At 39.3% G+C, this 18895-nt stretch overlaps 2 protein-coding genes and 1 non-coding gene across 3 annotated transcripts; 2 read left to right on the top strand and 1 right to left on the bottom strand.

The window, feature by feature from the left end:
• Positions 1-1411: 1411 nt before the first annotated feature.
• LOC147214271 (protein FAM107B) lies at positions 1412-5615 on the bottom strand. The gene is made up of 5 exons (XM_086141751.1): positions 5410-5615; positions 3934-3961; positions 3302-3452; positions 3064-3208; positions 1412-1919 (listed from the first exon to the last, which is right to left on the bottom strand). The coding sequence occupies exons 1-5, from the start codon at positions 5431-5433 to the stop codon at positions 1818-1820; spliced, it is 450 nt and encodes a 149-aa protein (XP_085997877.1). The 5' UTR covers positions 5434-5615; the 3' UTR covers positions 1412-1817.
• Positions 5616-6800: 1185 nt separating this feature from the next.
• On the top strand, positions 6801-7181 carry LOC147214270 (small Cajal body-specific RNA 2). Its single transcript, XR_015104406.1, has one exon.
• A 1402-nt stretch (positions 7182-8583) lies between these two features.
• Positions 8584-18825, top strand: smc5 (structural maintenance of chromosomes 5). The gene is made up of 24 exons (XM_086141236.1): positions 8584-8817; positions 9456-9597; positions 9751-9803; positions 9957-10119; positions 10261-10395; positions 10531-10671; positions 10764-10925; positions 12507-12578; positions 12999-13254; positions 13940-14094; positions 14200-14313; positions 14414-14508; positions 14599-14731; positions 14802-14975; positions 15076-15245; positions 15369-15492; positions 16055-16177; positions 16345-16470; positions 16658-16753; positions 17014-17118; positions 17208-17327; positions 17729-17908; positions 18048-18143; positions 18254-18825. The coding sequence occupies exons 1-24, from the start codon at positions 8651-8653 to the stop codon at positions 18386-18388; spliced, it is 3237 nt and encodes a 1078-aa protein (XP_085997362.1). The 5' UTR covers positions 8584-8650; the 3' UTR covers positions 18389-18825.
• Positions 18826-18895: the final 70 nt, after the last annotated feature.

The following is an 18895-nucleotide window of genomic DNA, read 5'->3' as shown; positions in this document are numbered from 1 at the left end:
ACACACACACACACACACACACACACACACACACACACACACACACACACACACACACACACACACACACACACACACACACACACACACACAGAAGATTCTGATTAACAAATCACTCAAGCAAACAAACAAACAAGTGGACGGCTGGCTTCCTGTAGCCATCCTCTTTCCTCCAGCATGATGTTAAACAACATCGCGCGTGGAGTGCCACTATGAAGTCACCATCTTGCTGAAAAGGAAGTTTATATTCCACAGAAAAACAAATTTTGTTGGCTAAGATGTGAGTAATTTGCTCCAATGTCGCAACAACACAGAAGAGTCTGCCTCACGGTGAGACCATTTCATTTACTATGAATCAATTCTTTAGTGCTATGTTTGTGTTATTGGAGTATGTGCCCCCAAACATCAGTTAAGTAGTTTGACCTTCGCTATGCTTCATGGATAAAAAGCGGTTTGCACGCTTTCCCTTTAACAAGATACTGTTTGTGTAAAAAGTACATTTTCAATTAACATTTGAATTGCCAAACATTTTCTGTAAAAAGTTAAATGAGATTTTCCCCCAAACTGGATGTATGACACCATGAAAGAGTAATTTCCTTCTTTTAATTTGGACAGATCTTTATCTGTTCATACTGATATTTATACATTCGAACTTCGCTAAGCTTTGTGGAATAAAAGTGGTTTCTACTATAATGCTCTTATTTTGAAATGTGCTGTTTGGATGCTTTCTCCTTTACAAGATACTCCATAGTTGTATAAAAAGTACATTCTCAATTAACGATTGAATCCCCGAACATTTTCTGAAAAAAGGTCAATGAGCTGTTTCCCTAACACCTACATTATAAACTGTATGTGGTTAATGTGTGTGTGCTGGATGTATAACATTGTAAAAGAATAGTATTCTTCTTTAAATTTGGTCTTAATCCGTTCATACTAATATTTATACTTTGAATTCAGCTCCATTACTCTTAGAAGACTCATTTCAGTATGATCTAGACAGATTTGAAAACCAATCAGCGTTTCAGGTTTTATCGGCGTTAATTAAAATAACCTGTACAACTGAGAAAGGCTATTATTATTTTAGGCTGCAGCTTCTCCGGCTATATCACATCTCGCCAGCGCCTTAACCAGACCCTTGGGTATTCTCTACCCATATATCCTGAAAAGCCTCCTCCAGATGGCCTGCTTTCTCATCTCGTCCGTGAAGGAATGAAAAGATCAGCTAATTAAACAAAGTCCCATATCCATGTGAAAGAGTCGTGAGTCCTTGGGGAGAATAGCTGCATGCAAATCTTTGAATTGTGCACCACAAAAAAAGTGTGACTCTGAAAACCATCAGCCTTTAGTTCCGCAAAACACAGACACACTGAGAATGAACACAAAGGCTCCAACTTGTAACATAGGTGGGCAAACAAGGATTTATTCAGATCTGTTGATACAAAAAGACATCTCCTTTAAATTGCTCTGCAAGGAAAATGGTGAGTTATATGCTTGACTGATGTGGCCCTTCTGATGAGCAGACAATAAAAAAGTCATGTGATGTTGGAAACATTTGGTGGTTTGAAAAATAAATGATATAATGATAATAAAAAATATATAAAATATCAAGCCTCTGAACAGCATAACCACCCCCAAAACCAACATTATTCCACATGTTTATGAAAGACAGCTACATAAGAGATGTTGTGTTTGCAGGTATAATCAACCAAACTTCTGGAACACAATTTATAATCCAGAGAGATGACACCTCTTTGACTTGTAATTTGAACCAAGCTTAGGGCCACTGTGGTGAGATGCTGCAGGAACTGATGGGAACTTCACTGCTCCGATGTCTGTGTGCGTCTCAGGTTGTCCTTCACGCGTACAAACTCTGGAATTTTCTGCAGGTTCTCCTTCTGTCTGATCTCCTCTTGCTCATACTGGGAGAACACAGAGCAGTGTTTGGTCTGTCAGCTTATATCTGTACTCTGAAGATGGCAATCAGATGATTTGAATGCTTATACAGAAACGTCCTCAGCCGACGCTTGAAAACACAGTAATTCTCATAATTATACAGGCGTCAGATCAGACACCTGGTCGGACTCACAGCTGATAACAATAAGTTTTTGTCCGGTAAGACTAACTGAATTGATCCCTGTGCTGATATAATATTCAAATAAATCCCATAATTTACTCAATATCAAACTACAGATTCTGATCAACCGGGATCACCAAGAAACCTGAGCACTCTCTATCTCTCTCTCCCTGTCTCTCTAACATACACACACACACACACACTCACACACACACACACACACACACACACACACACACACACACACGCATGCAACATTAATGGATGCATACACACAAACACAGATATGCACAAGTGTAACATTGTATATACATATACATATACAAATACATATACATATACATAGACATATACATATTTTCTTTTATCCACCAAGAAAAATTCATGTAGCTTGAATGCTGGATGAATAAACAGATTCTGATTTTGGTAAATAAAACTACGATACAAAATGTATTAAAAGATACTAAATCTGGGGTGCTAATTAGATTTGCATGGTGTTCAGCACACTAATCACATTTCATAACCGCTGGACTGTTTTTTTTTAAGTTCAGAATATTTTCCAAACCTGGAGGGATGTTCTTGATGGAGCAATTCAGGAATGAGTAATGTATAAACCATTCATATGCATATATGTCTTCAGGTTCTGCACCAAATTATAAATGTGAGACATCTGAAACGTTGTGGGGGGAAATCAGCTGAATTCTCATTTAGAATATGAAATATGAAAAGAAGCTCCAACTGCACATTACTTTTTTTATCTAGTCATGTTTGTCAGTATAACCTCCTATCCTTAGCTCGAGGCAATGAAGCTGTCATGTCACCATTACTTTAGAGTTCAAAAGTTTTCAGTAACATGTATAGCAAGAAAAAAAATCAAAGTATCAGAAAATCTATACAGGCAGCTTAACTGGAAACTTATGATGGGGTCTCGAGTGAATTGTTTATTGCTTTGTGAAATGTCTGCTGTTGGTGAGTGAAGTGGTTCGAACCTCTAGCAGCTTCTGCTGTCTCTTGCGAAGCTCTGTCTCCAGGTCAGAGGGCCGCCTCTGAGCCATCTCCTCCTCCATTTGCAGCTCCAGTCGGCGCTGCTCCAGCACCCGTTTAAGCTCGGGCTTCTCCTCCAGCAACAGGCCCCTGCACAGTCGGGGAGTGTACCAGCTCAGCACAAACACACCCCATCCTGCACTGACTCACAGCGTTGCCACAGGGTTCAGCGCTTTCCAGTACCGTTTGTGACTCAGTAGCAGCTCCCGGTGCAGGTTCTGGTAGCTGGGCGCCTCCACTGAGGAGCCGTTCAGCTTTCTTATCTGAACTATGTCATCGCTCCCACAGTCTGCTTTGGACTGATGGAACATTGGTGGATGGCTAAGAGGGATCTCTGAGGAACAGAGACATGGTTATATCTCCTTCTAATGACTTTACTTCTCTGTACAACTAAAATCACAACATCTAAACTAAGTACATAAAGTAAATTCATGGCACCACACACAAACTCATGGATGGACACAAGGGGAGAAGGTTTAACTGATATATTTGTAAATGATTCTATTATGGCAAAAGTGTTGAGATCAAAACACAACAGTACAACAACAGTACATTATCCTTATCTAGTCAATCTCAAGATTTCATTATTAGAGATCCATATATGGAGCTATCATTTAGATAGAGGAATTAACTGGGCTGTTTTATGGGTCAAATAGATTATTGCTAAATAAATCTAATTGATCCATCAAAACATCCAACTGGCATATTGACCAAATGTCTCACTAGTATCAATCAAATATTCAAATATCATCCAATTACTGTTCAGAATTGAGCATTCTATTTGTGTTTTGTTCAGTGTTTGTGGGTCACGATACCTGTCTTGTGATGCCCATATCCTGGTTTCTGTGAGAATTTATTGTCGACAAGAGTGAAAGAGGGGAAAAGAACAGGAAAAATTGGATTGGTAAAATAGCAACGACAAATATTTCCTGCTCAGTAGTCAATCTGAATAGCTGAATAGATAAAAAACCTGTAAGGCAAACCATCTTTATTTTGATCTTCACCAGATTGGACTGATGATATAATTAGACGGTAGCTAAAAGAGACTGTGTCCATGGCTGAACTGCTTGGAACACTAAGGTGATGTAACAGGTCTGTTTGCACGTCATAAGGACCAAACATCATCTGCTGCATGAATTAACTCTTTCTTATCATTAATTTAATGCAGACAAATCCAAAAAGGTGTGGTATTATAACCATTACTTCAGCTGTACCATTCAAAATAACAGCAACAGACGTAACACTTGCATCCCACTGAAGCAAAGTCAGACGGACAATCGTGCCACACCCCCTGAAACCAGATATCCAGGAGACAGTCGAGATGAGAGCAGATGGTAGACTGGCGTTGTGAGCTGAGTTTTCAGACATAGTACAAGCACATGTGTTCATTAATTATCCCCAGAATTACTTAACTATCGGTAAAACTAACTATTTTGTACCCTGCCTTACTATTCCTGTATATCCTCCACCCCTGTGGAGAGGCTAAGCTCCTGCCTGTCTGGTCCAGATAACACGGCAATGCTGTGTTTTAGGCAATAATTAACACATAATTAAACAGTGGATCTCTGTGTTTCAAGCAAATCAGTCATGATTGGTGATGACTGACAAAGGAAAGCATTTCTAAGTGTATTGATATGTTGTGAGACCACCACACACCCTCAAGACCCCCCGGGGCAAAGAACGTCAGTCCTTCCCTAGTTTGCTTTTTTGATGATAGTCATTGTAATGTTGTCTAAGATCATCCGTTTTTTTTTTTTCACTTTTTTATAGTGCTGATAAATGGGTGCTTTGTTGTCAGACTATTTCTCCCTCCAATTATCATGTTGTTTTGTAGCTACTTATCAACCGTCTTGACACTGTTCAAAAAATCCTTCCAAAATACTGCTTCTGTACCAGATGGTCAGACTGTTAGTTTTCAGTTTGTTCAGTCAAACCCACAGATTATCACCAACTTTGCCATCATGCCTCCCATGCATGGGAAGTTTCTTAACATTTCTAGAAGAAAGAAAGGCCATTCACACGGCACCTTTTCTGATTACTGAATCTCCTCTGTCCAGTAGAGACAGCAATCAATTACAACAAAGTTGAGAGCCATCAAATTCAAAATCCTGGGTCATCCTTTCTGTTAATCCAAGAATGTTTAGTAAGAAAGGATGTGCTAATATTTTAGACTGTAATTTAATCCAAAATAATTATTCCAAGACCACTATACCATCTATAAATCTACAGCTGACCTCTAAACCTCTATCAAACTCAGACACAGGAAAGAAGGATAATTTCTTACAACTCACTTTTTTTGCATTTGAACCCTCCATAGTAAGCTGGTGACTGACTTTGTCCAGTAAACAGGGATTCTTTTTTTCACTTAATCGTTGAAAGAATCAAACCTCCTGACATTGTCTCCTTGCTGTCTCTTCCTTTGCTGTGTCCTTTTCCAGCATGTTGCTGTTGACGTAGGTTCCCTCAGACTCAATGTGGCTCGCAGCGGTAGTCAACAGTGGTAGTAGACGCTGAAATCTTATTACGCCATTCAAGATTACCTCACAACCCCCATGGTGCAGAAGACACTAGATTAGTTAATTGCCATGGACACAAATGCAGCTTAAAACCAATCTAGCATGGTGCTATTGCCAGTTAACTTCTCTGCCACTGCACCATCCATACTGACAGACTCCCCCCAACAGCAAAGACTACTAACACAGTAAGATATTCAATATGAAACAGTCAGAGACTCTAATCCATATAAATCTTTTCTGAAACATAATTTTGTGATTATGGAACCTGAAAAATATAAGTTTTTATTATTTTTGATGATTAAAACAGTTTTGATTAGATTTTTTTTTTATTTCTATATTATGTTTGGCTGAATTTATTGATTTAGCGATCAGTGGGTGGATCTTCATTAGCTTGCTTAATGAATGGATCAGACAGGTTTGGGGGAAAAAAATAACTGCTCACTGAAAGTATAGTTTTCTTAGTGAAGTACTTACCTTAAAAATACAAATAAAATCATTCTCAGCATACAGAGTAGTATATGTTAATAAATTAGATATTTAGAATCTGATTCATCATTCATCAGGGTCTAAATTACACCTTGAATATATTGAAGTAGAAAATGCATTTCTGTTATTTGAAATTATAATCCGAAATTACCTGCACAAAGTGGAAATTTACTTTTTCTCTTGTTAAAATCCCATTTTCTTTTTGCTCTTAAATTTCAATATTACAGCTTCATTGCTGTGAATGATGCATGGTTAGAAATTTACACAGGAGTCCGTTTTTTGACTTTCACCAAGAAAAGGGTTAATCTTCACAGTCCTCACTAGGACTATGACAATAAGAGATGCATAGAGCCCAACATTCAGCAGGCACAAGTATGTTTTAGGCAGTTTGGATATAAATTATATTATTAGTTGATTATTTCCTGAATATCTACCAGACAAAAAAACGAGTATTTATTGACTTGCATGCTTTAATGCCTGAATTGAGAGGGTATTTAAATTCTCCTTGTCTTATATAAAAGGTATCTCTATCATTTGTATTATGATACTTCGGCTCCAATAAAACATTTAATTTAATTTAATTTAATTTGATTTAATTTTTAAAGAAAAAAGAAAAAAAGAAAGGCTTCCGTCACAGGAAGTTCTGACCCATGATGCTTTGCGGCATTCGCTTATATTCAGCAACCCGGAAGTAGCGCATTAGCCGTTGTTTGAATGGTTTGCGTGTTGTGAGAATGCTGTGGAGTGTGCTTGGTTGAGAGAACGATTGCTGTCCGACTGTGTGAGAGAATGTGTTGTCTCTTTGTGTTTTCTTTTTAAAAACCTACACACTGATCTTATTTGATCCAGTATTTGAGCGTGGCTCGGCTCACACTGGAAATGATAGGAAAACGCTCGTTAGCCTCCGCGGCGATGAGACGCAGCCAGATTAGCTTTCAGGGCCTCCACAATTCATGTTGTGGTCAGAGGTGATGAATTGATCAGATATACTAGTTCGGGTGGGTTTGGGTTCAACTCAAACTTCACCACGGACGATGAGTAAAGAGGCGATTCTGATCTGCCCACAACAAACAAGGAGCCCTGCGGAATTAGCGAATTGAAAGCACTTAGCTTTAGCGAGCTACTTCAAAACCCTCGTGGAAACAGTTCTGCACGATTTGAAAAAAAAGAATTGCAAGCTCAGTCGCGAAAGTCAAGATAAATAAGATATACCACTTAAATTTAGTCGTAGGGCATTTTGAGAGACGCTTTGCATTTCACAATAAAATGGTATTGAGAAAAAGGTTTTCCATTGTAGTCGGAAGGCTCAATGTCGCCCCTCTCCGGGTTAATGAGATAACACCGTTACTGTTTGCAAAAGGTCTAAATCGTTGTTGTCTAAATTGTTAGACTATATACCTCTCGACCTTTATCAATCACATATTCAAATCTATAGCAACCTCTAATTTCTTTAAAAATACCGTGCCCATATAAGTCTTCCTTGGTCGTGTGTGTTTTGTGAATACTAAAGTGAATCCTCTGGAACATTCCTGAGAATGCTGCAACATTTTAACAAATGTGGCATTTTTGCACTGCAGCATTGAAAGTTAAGTAAATGCCTTTGCTATTATAACAAAGAGGCCGTGCTAAAGTTATTTAAAAGAAACGAAATGGAAAAATAAAATATAACCAAGCTAATGTTTTTGTTACAAATAAGCAAAACATTATTTTGCTTGTAACTTAGACAACACAAAATGACATAATGAGCTTAAGGGAATTGTAACATGAAGGACTAGATTGTGCTAGATTGTGATAGTTATGAAAAGTTGTAAACATTTTAAAGTAGCACATTTTTCTTTAGAATCTTAAAACATGTAAAGCATTATTTAAGTTCAGGAACTATGGAACTGTTCCTTGACATGCGATTCATCCTTATGCATCAATTCTAAGCAGATGTAATGAAGAAATTATTATTTTAAAGGAGTCAAACAGTCAAATTAAGTACAGGTACTTGTAACATCAAGTCAGATCAGATTTTTTTTCATCTGAAATAGTAATGCAGCTCATATTTTCTGTCTGGTAATCATGAAAAATGTACAAGCAGCAGTGCAACACATAGTTCAATACCCCCCCCCCACACACACACTTTTCTACTTTTTTCTTTCTGGATATTTATCTATTTATTCTTCTAGTTATATTTTTCTGTCATATCTCTAACCCAGAGCTGCTATGGTTGTTTTGAGCTGTCTCCTGCTTTTTAGGGCTGTTTTTCATCTGTTTTGATTCCACTGAACCTGAGAGCTGCCATCTCTAAATTTCGTTTGACTCTTTGTAATGACAATAAAAGTCTTGAATCCTTAATTTCAGTATTTGTACTCTGTTGACATTTTCATCGTCCTGACTATGCTCTTCTCTGTTGTTTATACACGTGACTCATATTGTCCAGTCAGGTCCGACTTTTAAAGCGCGCGGTCTAATCACGGAAGTGCGAAAGGATGATTGGTTAAATGTGCGCGTGAGTTTACACGGTCTCTCGCCTCCCTTCATCACTATGGCGGAGCACAGGAAGAAACCGCGGCTCGGAAACGAAACCCGTACCAAGCAAAATCCCAGTTGTGTCGCAGCAAGGGTAATCGGTGGTAGTCAGCCCGATGGAGCCGAAGAAGACGATCGTTTTGTGGAGGGATCGATACTCCGTATCTCCATGAGAAACTTCCTGTAAGTTGCTGTCTCCGGTGCAGCTAACACACCGAAAACAGAGGACTGTTGGTTACTAGCAACCTGGCGCCATAGCAAACAGACGGCGACATACTATATAAACATCACAAATATTGACAAAGGTCAACCGCGGAAACTTGCTATCGCTGGACACTTTCACCATTACTGCCACTGAGGTCTAAACTATTATCTTAAGTGTCTCAGCAAGTCATAGCCCCGTCATTTTTAACAATGGCAGCGTAAGAGCTACAATACAGGGTTACTATAGTGATGTATCGCCGGAGCTTTGTTATTGAGGGGTTGGTTTGAGTTCGTGGGTCTTCTGGGGGCTGTTTTGATAAATGTGCGTGAGAAATGCAACTATCAGTATCAGGGAAAGATGTCTAGAGCCTCTCTGCCCTATGCAAGAGATTTAGTAGAACATAACAAAGGCCTGAACAATTTGTTTACCTACATAAGAGCCTGAGAAATGTGTTTAAAAAATCAAAGATGGTGAGAATCCTAGATCCTAATTCATCTACGAGACTGGAATAATTCGCCTAAACTGCTCCCACCATTGTTAAATGTGCTTTTTGTTGCCCATTAGTACTGTTAAATGCTGCAGGAAATCCTCTGACATCCACCTTGTGCCCTGTTAGGACCTATGACTACTCTGTGGTGCGTCCCGGACCAAACCTCAACATGATTGTTGGAGCCAATGGAACTGGCAAGTCCAGCATTGTGTGCGCCATCTGTCTGGGACTGGCTGGCAAGACTGCAATCATGGGCAGGGGGGATAAGGTAAACTGAAGAGGAAATAAGGCAGTTAAAGAATTTTTTAAAATGTCTGTTCCTTATTCTTGTACTGGATAATTATCTCAAACATCTGTACTATTTTTACCTCCTTGGACTATAATTCTGGAAAAAAAAACGTAGTTTCTCTCTCCTTTGTAGGTTGGGCTCTATGTGAAACGTGGGTGCAGTAAAGGATCCATTGAGCTTGAACTGTAAGCGGTGATACATAACATATATTAATCTTTTTACTAGTGGTTTGTCTTCATACAAGTCAAGTTTGTTCATGTCATATATATTCAGAAGGTTCTTGTTAATCGATTGAGATTTGTAAGATGTATTTATTGTAAATCCCCTTGTTCTCTCAGGTACAAAAGGGGTGGTAATTTAATAATTAAGAGGGAGATCCATGTGGACAACAACCAGTCTGTGTGGACACTGAATGGCAATCCCTGTAATCAGAAAACAGTAGATGAGGAGGTGAAGGCTCTGCGAATTCAAGTCAGCAATCTTTGCCAGTTTCTCCCTCAGGTACGCTTTTGCAAAGCAAAAATGTCAAGAAGTATCAAAATTTTTTTTTTTTTTTTAAATTCTAGAAATGAAATAAGTGTGTGTCCAATAACACATAGGTAATTGTTTTCCGCATTGTTTTGGGTTGGTTTGTCTTAACAGGAAAAAGTTGGAGAGTTTGCAAAGATGTCCAAAATTGAGTTGCTGGAGGCGACGGAAAAGTCAGTGGGACCACCTGAGATGTACGAGTACCACTGTGAGCTCAAAAACTTTTGCAACAAAGAGAGAGATTTGGAGGTAAACATTTTCTATATTTAAAAAGAAAATAAAAGAAAAATGAAACCATAAACAGATACCATAAGCTTTTACCTTATATTTGAAAAGGGGCTTTTGCTCTTTTACACTTGTCAGTGTTGTTCTTTTCTCCTGTAGAACGTTGTGAAGGAGAAGGCCAGCTTCCTGGAGAAGGCCAAGCAGAGAAATGAGAGAAACAAACACGACGTGAACCGTTACTATGAAAAGAAGAGGCATCTGGATGTGATCGAGTTGCTTGAACAGAAAAAACCATGGGTGGTGAGTGGTTAAAATCAATGTGCATGAAAAGGGACACAGGATGAGTTTTTTTTTTTTTTTCTTAAAACGCTGTTGTTTCACTTTGGTCAAAGGAGTATGAGACAACGCGTAAGGAACTTGAGGGTGTGAAGAGGGAGCGAGATGAAGCAAAGAGGCACTTGATCGCTCTGAAGCAGGCCCAAGCGCCTATGCTGAGGAAGATCCAAGAGATTGATAACCAAGTGAAGCCCACTGAATCCCAAATAAAGGCTAAGGTGAGAATTCTGCAAATGCAAGGGTATTTTTTCCTCATATTGCACTTGGCCATGAAAGAAAATGGATACCTATTAATGTTGCCGTCACTGTCTGCTAGGAACTGCAGCAAAAATTAAACACAAGTCATTTATTTATTTATTCATTTATTTAACCAAAAAAAATCATGGTGAAGTCTGTCATTAGCCTCTGACCTCGGTGGTTGTGGTTTCACCCACATTTGTTTGTTTGACTGGCAGCAGGATAATGAAAAGAAACTACTGAGTTCAGTTCACTAAAGTTCATGGGGGGGGGAGTGTAACCAGGGAAGAGGCTAAATAAAAACCTTGTGACAGAAATGTTTAATGTAGAATTAAGTATAATTTGTCTGGCAGTTTGTGTTCTCCAAATATCTTGTAGGTAGGATTCTCTTAAATTTACCAAGTTGTTTTCCATAGTGTTTGGGGTGGGTAAAACCAAAGGCCAAGAGAGAAGGGATTGAAGTTATCTGACTATTACAAGGACTTTATAAGAGGTCTTCACTCCACATTACCCTTTTGAGTTTTTTTAAGTCATCAACTTCAGGATATTCCCCACATGCCATGTGCACTTTAGAAAGTTAAGCATTGAAAAAAATTGATTTCCAATTTGATGTGAGAACTAGAATGGATCAGTGGTTAAAGGCAGCATAAAATCAAAACACATTATTACAGCAGTCTCCGCCAAGGATCTCTCGTAGAACAACTATAGTTTACACTTGTTTTCTTATTTATTATTCAGACAGGGCTAAAACAAATAAAAGCTGCCGAGGGCAGAGAGATCGTCCTTGGAACCAAACATTTCTGGTTACATTCCCGGCTCCTCCTAGTGTGTCAGTGTTGTTGAGCAAGACACTGAAGCCCAAACTGCTCCCGTGGCGCCGCTAGATGGCAGCCACCTGCTCATGGTTCATCCATGATGGAGTAAATGCAGAGAAGGAATTTCCCGCGAGGGATTTATAAAGTATAATTTATTAAATGTCAGCACATTGATAAGGGCAGATCAATGAATTAATACGTATCAAATGATCAAACTGATACTCTGTAAGTGTGTTTATTGAATACATTTTTTGTCCTTTTCTAAATGAATACTGAAAAAAATGTAGACCTCGTATTTAACCTTTGATTAAATTTTTTTTTTAAAGTGTTTGTGTCCGTCCTGTCTGTTGTCCGACAAACAGGTCGAGAGTTGTAAAATCACCTTGAACGGATCAGTTAAGAGGTTTAACAGTAGTTTATTACATGTGTAGTGCAAAGTTCAGCATCACGGTGATGATGGATTTCAGCCCAGTCATCAAGGAACTCTTGAGCAGGAAAAAAAACACATTGTAAAAGAATATAATAATAAGCCCCAAAAGAACATCAATAAATATACCATTTGTATTTTTGCCAATGAAACTGAAAGGTGAAAGACACTGATCAATATCTCAACTTTTATTTGTCTTTACTTTCCACGCTGTCATCTAACTTTGTTTTTTGAATTTGATTACTACATTGCATTGTACTATTTTAAATTGTGTATGTCCTGTGAATAATTAATATCTACTTGATTTGATGTTTTTGCAGACTCTCGCAATCAAAGACGCTTCACTGAAGTGTAAACAGAAGCAAGACCAGTTGGATCGCAAACACAAAGAGGTGAGTGAGAGGAACAGTAAGGTTTAAGATCGACTTTCTTGTTGCAACAGCACGCAAGGCACTCCATGTGACACCTGTTCCAACAGTAAGTTGTCCATCTGGTTTATTTAATTGTTCATGCCTCCAGTGTAAGGAGGATCAGAAGTACACGTACTGTAGCCTACATTTAAACTCTTGAATATTTTTGACGTCAGAGGGTCACATGAGCGTAAACACAGTGATCACAGTAGTTATATGCTCTTGCAACCTTAGCAATAAAGCAGGCAAGAACAAAAAATGTGAATTTTGTGAATTTAATATATTTGTAATATAATACTACCTCACAGAACATATGTTGCTGACTGCTGTGCTTTGTGTTGTTGTTCATGGAGGATGTCAGCTATCTTTTTGTGTTTTCTCTTTTTTGTGTTTTCTCAATAGATCGAAGACATTAAACAAATGCTGAAACTGAAGCAGATGGAAGCGGAAGATCACGGGAAGAGAATTCACAATACCAAAAGGACCATCGAGGACTTGAGGGCGGAGCTTGCTAAAGTTAGCGACCAACCTGATGTGACCCCAAAGATCAAGGCAGTCAATGCAGAATTGAGGCGTCTCCAGGAGGAGAGGGCGAGGATAGAAGGGGACAAAGCTGACCTCCGCAGGGAGCAGGACAACCTGAATGCCGAGTGCAAAGGTGAAAATTCCTTGGAAATAAGTCCAAGTATCAGAAAACTATTCACAATCAAGTAGACTGAAACTCAATTGCAATGTCCCACCATACAGACCACATTCACTGTGGGTCTGGCGCTTCATCCTTTTCCGGTTTTGGCCGAGGACAGAACCTTCGGTGGTGACCTAAATCATTGTCTCACATGTTCAAAGTTGATTTAATGCCGTAGTTGGTCTCTCTCTGAAAGATAAACATTTAGTTTTTGCCAATGTGTGGATTAATTGAAAATTATTTGGCTGATAATGAACACTGATATTAAAAAAAAAAACATAAAAAAACACATGTATACCTACAGATGACCTTGAGTTTCTCCTTAATGTTATGACATTACAACCTGTATGGAAAACTTTTTAGTATGTACACATTCACTTTAAAATTAATCAAGAACATTAATTTGTAATCAGTGGCTCTGCTGGCACAGCAGAAAATACAATTAATGTACATTTGTCCTTGAAATTCTCATTTGTCACATGAATAATACACCTGAGGGTAATTGTGTCACTTAAAAACAACATACTCACTCTGTACATGGTAATAATAGTCTTAGTTTTCTTTCGGATTGGGATGCAAATTACATGAAGGTGCATTTTAATGTCAAGTGTAAATCATGTTGTTCATGTAAATCCTGCTAATCACATTTTGTTGACAGCGTTGCAAAGAAAGCTCAGTGACATGAACAACATGATGAATGCCAAAGAAGAAAAACTTCGGGGACGCCACAAGGACACACACTTGGCTCTGCAGTGGTTTCGGAAGAATAAACACCTCTTTGATGGAAACGTCCATGAGCCTATGATGCTTGTGGTAAGTCTGATTGAATTTCTTTTTTTCTTCCTTAAGCCCTCTAATGATTTGGTGCTAGCTTTTTTTTGATTTCTCTTGCTAGAATATTATTTTGATCTTCCTCAGATCAATGTGAAAGATTATCACTATGCTAAGTATGTGGAGAACCACATCTCCTTTCATGATCTGCGGGCGTTTGTATTCCAGAAGAAGAAAGACATGGAGACATTCATGAGTGAGGTCAGAGCACGCCCTAATAGTTTGACCTGTCGGTACACTTGATTGAAATGTTTTACGGTCACAAGTAGGAAATGTAGCTTGATCAATCCTGGCCCCTCAGGTTCGAGACAAGATGAGACTGAAAGTGAACACCATATCTGCTCCGGAGGTTTCGTGTTCTAAAAAGCCACCATCCCGGAGTATCGAGTCCCTGAGGTGAGCCAAAATATTTGCAGCGCTGAAGTCTTGGGACCTACGACATCACTTCGGTAATTGTGCGTGTATGTGATTGCTTTTTAATTGCAGACGTTTTGGATTTTACACATACCTCCGTGAGATGTTTGACGCTCCAGATGAAGTGATGAGTTACCTCTGTCAACAGTACAAAGTGCACGATGTCCCCGTTGGCACAGAAAAAACTAAAGAAATGATTAAAACGGTACGTTTGTCTCAGCATGCCAATTATGTTCCAGTGCCACCAAGTGACTCATTGTTCCCAATACCTCCAGGTGATAGAGGAGCCTTACCTCAAGGTGCTCTACACAGCAGACGAGAGATACACGGTAAAAAGGTCCCACTACACCAACAAGATAAGCACCAGTAACAACACAGTGCATGCCTCCCAGTACCTCACCATCACGGTGGACGCTGAAGAGAGAGGGGAGCTGGAACAGAAGATTAAGGTGAGGAAGATTACTTGGTCGGTAAAACCGTCAAAATGATTTGATTTCCTAAAATTCCAATAAATGTAGCAAAACGATGTGTTATTCTTTGCAACTGCAGAACTGTGAGTCCAAATTAAGCGAAGCCGGTCAAAAGATGAGGGCCCTGCAGGAGGAAGGGATGGCGCTGGATCGTAAGGACAATGAGCTGCTGGCAGAGAAGAAGACGCTCTCTGAAATAATGGGCAAAAAAAGACAACTGGAGCAGAAGATCAGCACCAAACAGGACAGGTTGGTCTTCAAAAGTCTCAATTTGTCTAAGTCTCAACCGTGTGTTGGCTCTGTTAATATCTCAGTCTGCTGAATTGAAGATAGATTGGAATTGGCCTAATTCTCCCTTTTTATATGATTTAGTCTGAAACAAATGGAGCTCAATGTTATTGACCTGAAGAAGGTTGAAGAGAAAACTAAAGAGAAAATTGCAGCTGTCAATTCCCAAAAGGTGTCTATAGTATCTGCATTCATGGTCCAAATGAAGGTATGATTATATCAATATTTTGTTCTTGTTTATTTCGTTTTTTGGCCTTACCTGTTTATTTGGTTGTGAATTCCCTTAATTGGTGACTAAAGCATATTTTATCTAATTCAGACTTTTTACTGCCATCACGTCAACCCTTTTCATCCCTGTGGTTAAGTGTTTGAAAATTAGAAAAGGACGTGCACACAAATGTGCAAGTTCTAATTTTTGGATGTAATACATTTTAATGTACAATTTATAGTACATTTACAGTTCTGTTCATTTTGGAAGTGATTAGTTTGAGCAAAGAAATCAAATGCAATCAAAACCAAAAAGCAAAAAAAATGAAAATTAAGATGATCTATTTATTTATTTTTTTTTTCTGATATTCCTTTATGGCTAGAGATTAGGACGTTCCCCAAGGAACCCATGCTCTTGGGGCAATTATTGAAGTGATATATTTTTTTCACTAGAACCCATTTTTTGATGCTCTGAGCTTGTGCTATTTTCACATCCCCGTCTGCAAATGTGCCACACCGCTCCAGTGACAACTGTTTTACCCCATGTCTGCTCCTGTCTGCAGCTGAGAGCCAAGCTGACTATGGAGAAGGTGTACCTGGCTTTGGAGATGGTGGGGCAGATGGCTGAGAAAACCAAGCTGGAGAATGACTGTAGAGAAGGCGCTTCTGAGCTCAAAAGCACCGATGTAATTTCTCCCTTTCTCACCTTCCATAACATCACATGAACCATCGTTTAGCCAGGCTGTTGTTCCATGTTTACCGGCATTCGCATTATCTGTGACACAAGTTCATGGCGCTAGCTGTGTTCTGTGCCACCCATTAATGCTTGCGCGCGCCCATGTGATTTTTGCAGCAACGGTGCAGCCGCCTGGAGCAGCAGAAAATCCGACTGACTGAGCAGTGCAAAGGCTTGTTGAGGAGCGCAAAGGCCATTTGTAGGATGCAGCCTGAGGGGGCTTTACCCGAGCATCTGCACAATGTCAGTGTTTCTTATGCCGCTGAGATCAGTCACACGAGCTTACTTCGAAGTCTTTCTCACTTATGACAGTATTGTGATTATTTAGCCTCCCACTGCCTCTAAGCCTCATGATCATGAAATAAAAGGATCACTATTGAGACGATCCATTAATGAATACATTTATTTGTTTACTGATTTTCTAATTTAGGCTTTCAGCAAGCTGCCTGACACACTGGATGAAATCGATGCCATGTTGAATGAGGAGCGGTCCAGAGCCGAGTGCTTCACAGGCCTCAGTCAAAATGTGAGAGCATTAGAGAATCAAATTTGTCTGTGTGTATTTGTGTTATTTATACATCAGTCTGAAAAATTCTTGGGAGGGAAAAAGAAACAGCCAATGTAGTTATGCCATAATACATTTTTTTTTTTTACAGTCAAAATTGAATTATGAAAGGGGCCCTGGCTCACTATTTCACACTATCAGTAATCATTACCATTTCTCAAAGGTATATTTTTTTTCACTGTTTTGCATCATTTTGATCATCTTGATCTCTCGATAAACAGGTTATCGACGAGTACGACAAGAGAGAGCAAGAAATCAAACATCTAGAAAAAGAACTGGCAGAGAAGACCGACGCTTTGACTGCCTACAGACAGAATATATCAGAGGTGGCATTTAGATCAGTGCAAGATGACTTGGGATGGCGGCCCCCACTGTGCTGTGAGCTGAGAGCTGTGCGTCTTTATCTGTGTTATAGGCAAAGGAACGGTGGCTGAACCCACTGAAGCAGCTGGTGGAACAGATCAATGACAAGTTCAGTGATTTCTTCCGCTCTATGCAGTGTGCAGGAGAGGTTGATCTTCATTTCGAGAACGAGGTAAATGCTGACACAAACCCTTGATTTCACATCCCGGGAGCAGTTTTCAAGGTTAAGCGGGCTCTCTGGTGATCCCAGAAGCAGTACCTACTGGTTTGAAGAATTTAATTTTTCAGTGCCAGGTTGGTAGCTGCTACAACATGACTCAACATGGTTAGAAAAAGGATTCAGTGATGTTGTAATAATTGAGTATTCCTGTTCATATAAAGTAGCTAAAACATATTATTCTGCTTTAAAAGTAGCAGTGATGATTAGTATGATGTTTTTCTGCTTGGGTAGAGCTGAGATTACAACAGAAAACTGCAGATTATTAATGGTCATCCCCTACTTGCAAGTAAATAGACTGACCACTTGGTGTTAAGGCCTCAACTAATATTTCTTCTTACTTCCGTCTCCTTCAGGAGGAGTACAGCAAGTACGGCATCCGCATTCGGGTGAAGTTTCACAACAGCAGTCAGCTCCACGAACTGACGCCGCACCACCAGAGCGGAGGGGAGCGCAGCGTCTCTACCATGTTGTACCTCATGGCACTGCAGGAGCTCAACCGCTGCCCCTTCAGAGTGGTCGATGAGATTAATCAGGTACATCTCTCTCACACACATTCTGAGTCTATGTTTACTTTTATCTTTAAAGCACGTCACGTAAATATCTAGTTATACCCTTATTAGTCCTCAGGGCACTACGCCTGTGTTGGAGATTATTTTCCTCTCCTTTGTGCAGGGAATGGACCCAATAAATGAGAGAAGAGTCTTTGATATCGTGGTTCGGACGGCCTGTAAAGAGACAACATCCCAGTACTTCTTCATAACTCCCAAAGTGAGTGTTTGACATCAGTCACACGTGTACATTGGATTCATATTTTGTGTTATTGTTGTATTTACGCACTTATCCCACATGCCGAGTCATGTTTTTTTTGTCCACTTCAGCTGCTGCAGAATCTCCAATATGCTGAAGAGATGACCGTTCTCTGTGTCCATAATGGCGCCTACATGCTTCCCCCCAACCAGTGGGATGAGAAGGCTTTCATTCGACGATGTAAAAGAAGGAAAGCTCAGGCGTGAATCCATTTCGTCTGATCTTAATCGGGTCAGGGTCCTTTTATCACCAGGCACTGTGATTTAATAGTTGTGGTTGTAAAAAAAAAAAAATCAAATGCATCTGTTGTGAAATTTTCCATACAGCAGACCAACTTTTTTTTAACTCCATTTTTCTTCCTGCAATGAGGAACAGATCCACTGCAATTAACAAACCTTTCCTGCAAATCTCACATCCACATAGACACACACACACACACACACATACCAGAACATTACTTTTATAATTATCCTGGTCAGATGTCTTGTATTTGTATCTATTTTTGATTTTGTGTAAATAAAAGGCACAACATCAGAAAGGGTTCTGAAGGCAAAAAAAAAACAAAGCTTACATTTTAACAATCAATATTTATTTGAATATTTGAACATTATGCACAAAGCATAATTAAATATGTATAAATGCATTTTCTTCTGCGTTTCTTTCAGTGTTCATTTGACTGTCACATGTATTGGAGAATGTGAGTGTTTCTACTG

Source organism: Fistularia commersonii, chromosome 34 (genome assembly GCF_037954325.1).
Source record: "Fistularia commersonii isolate RoL2024-O1a breed Wild chromosome 34, RoL_Fcom_v1.0, whole genome shotgun sequence".
Taxonomy (NCBI): Eukaryota; Metazoa; Chordata; class Actinopteri; order Syngnathiformes; family Fistulariidae; genus Fistularia; species Fistularia commersonii.
This window is presented reverse-complemented; position numbering and strand designations above follow the sequence as displayed.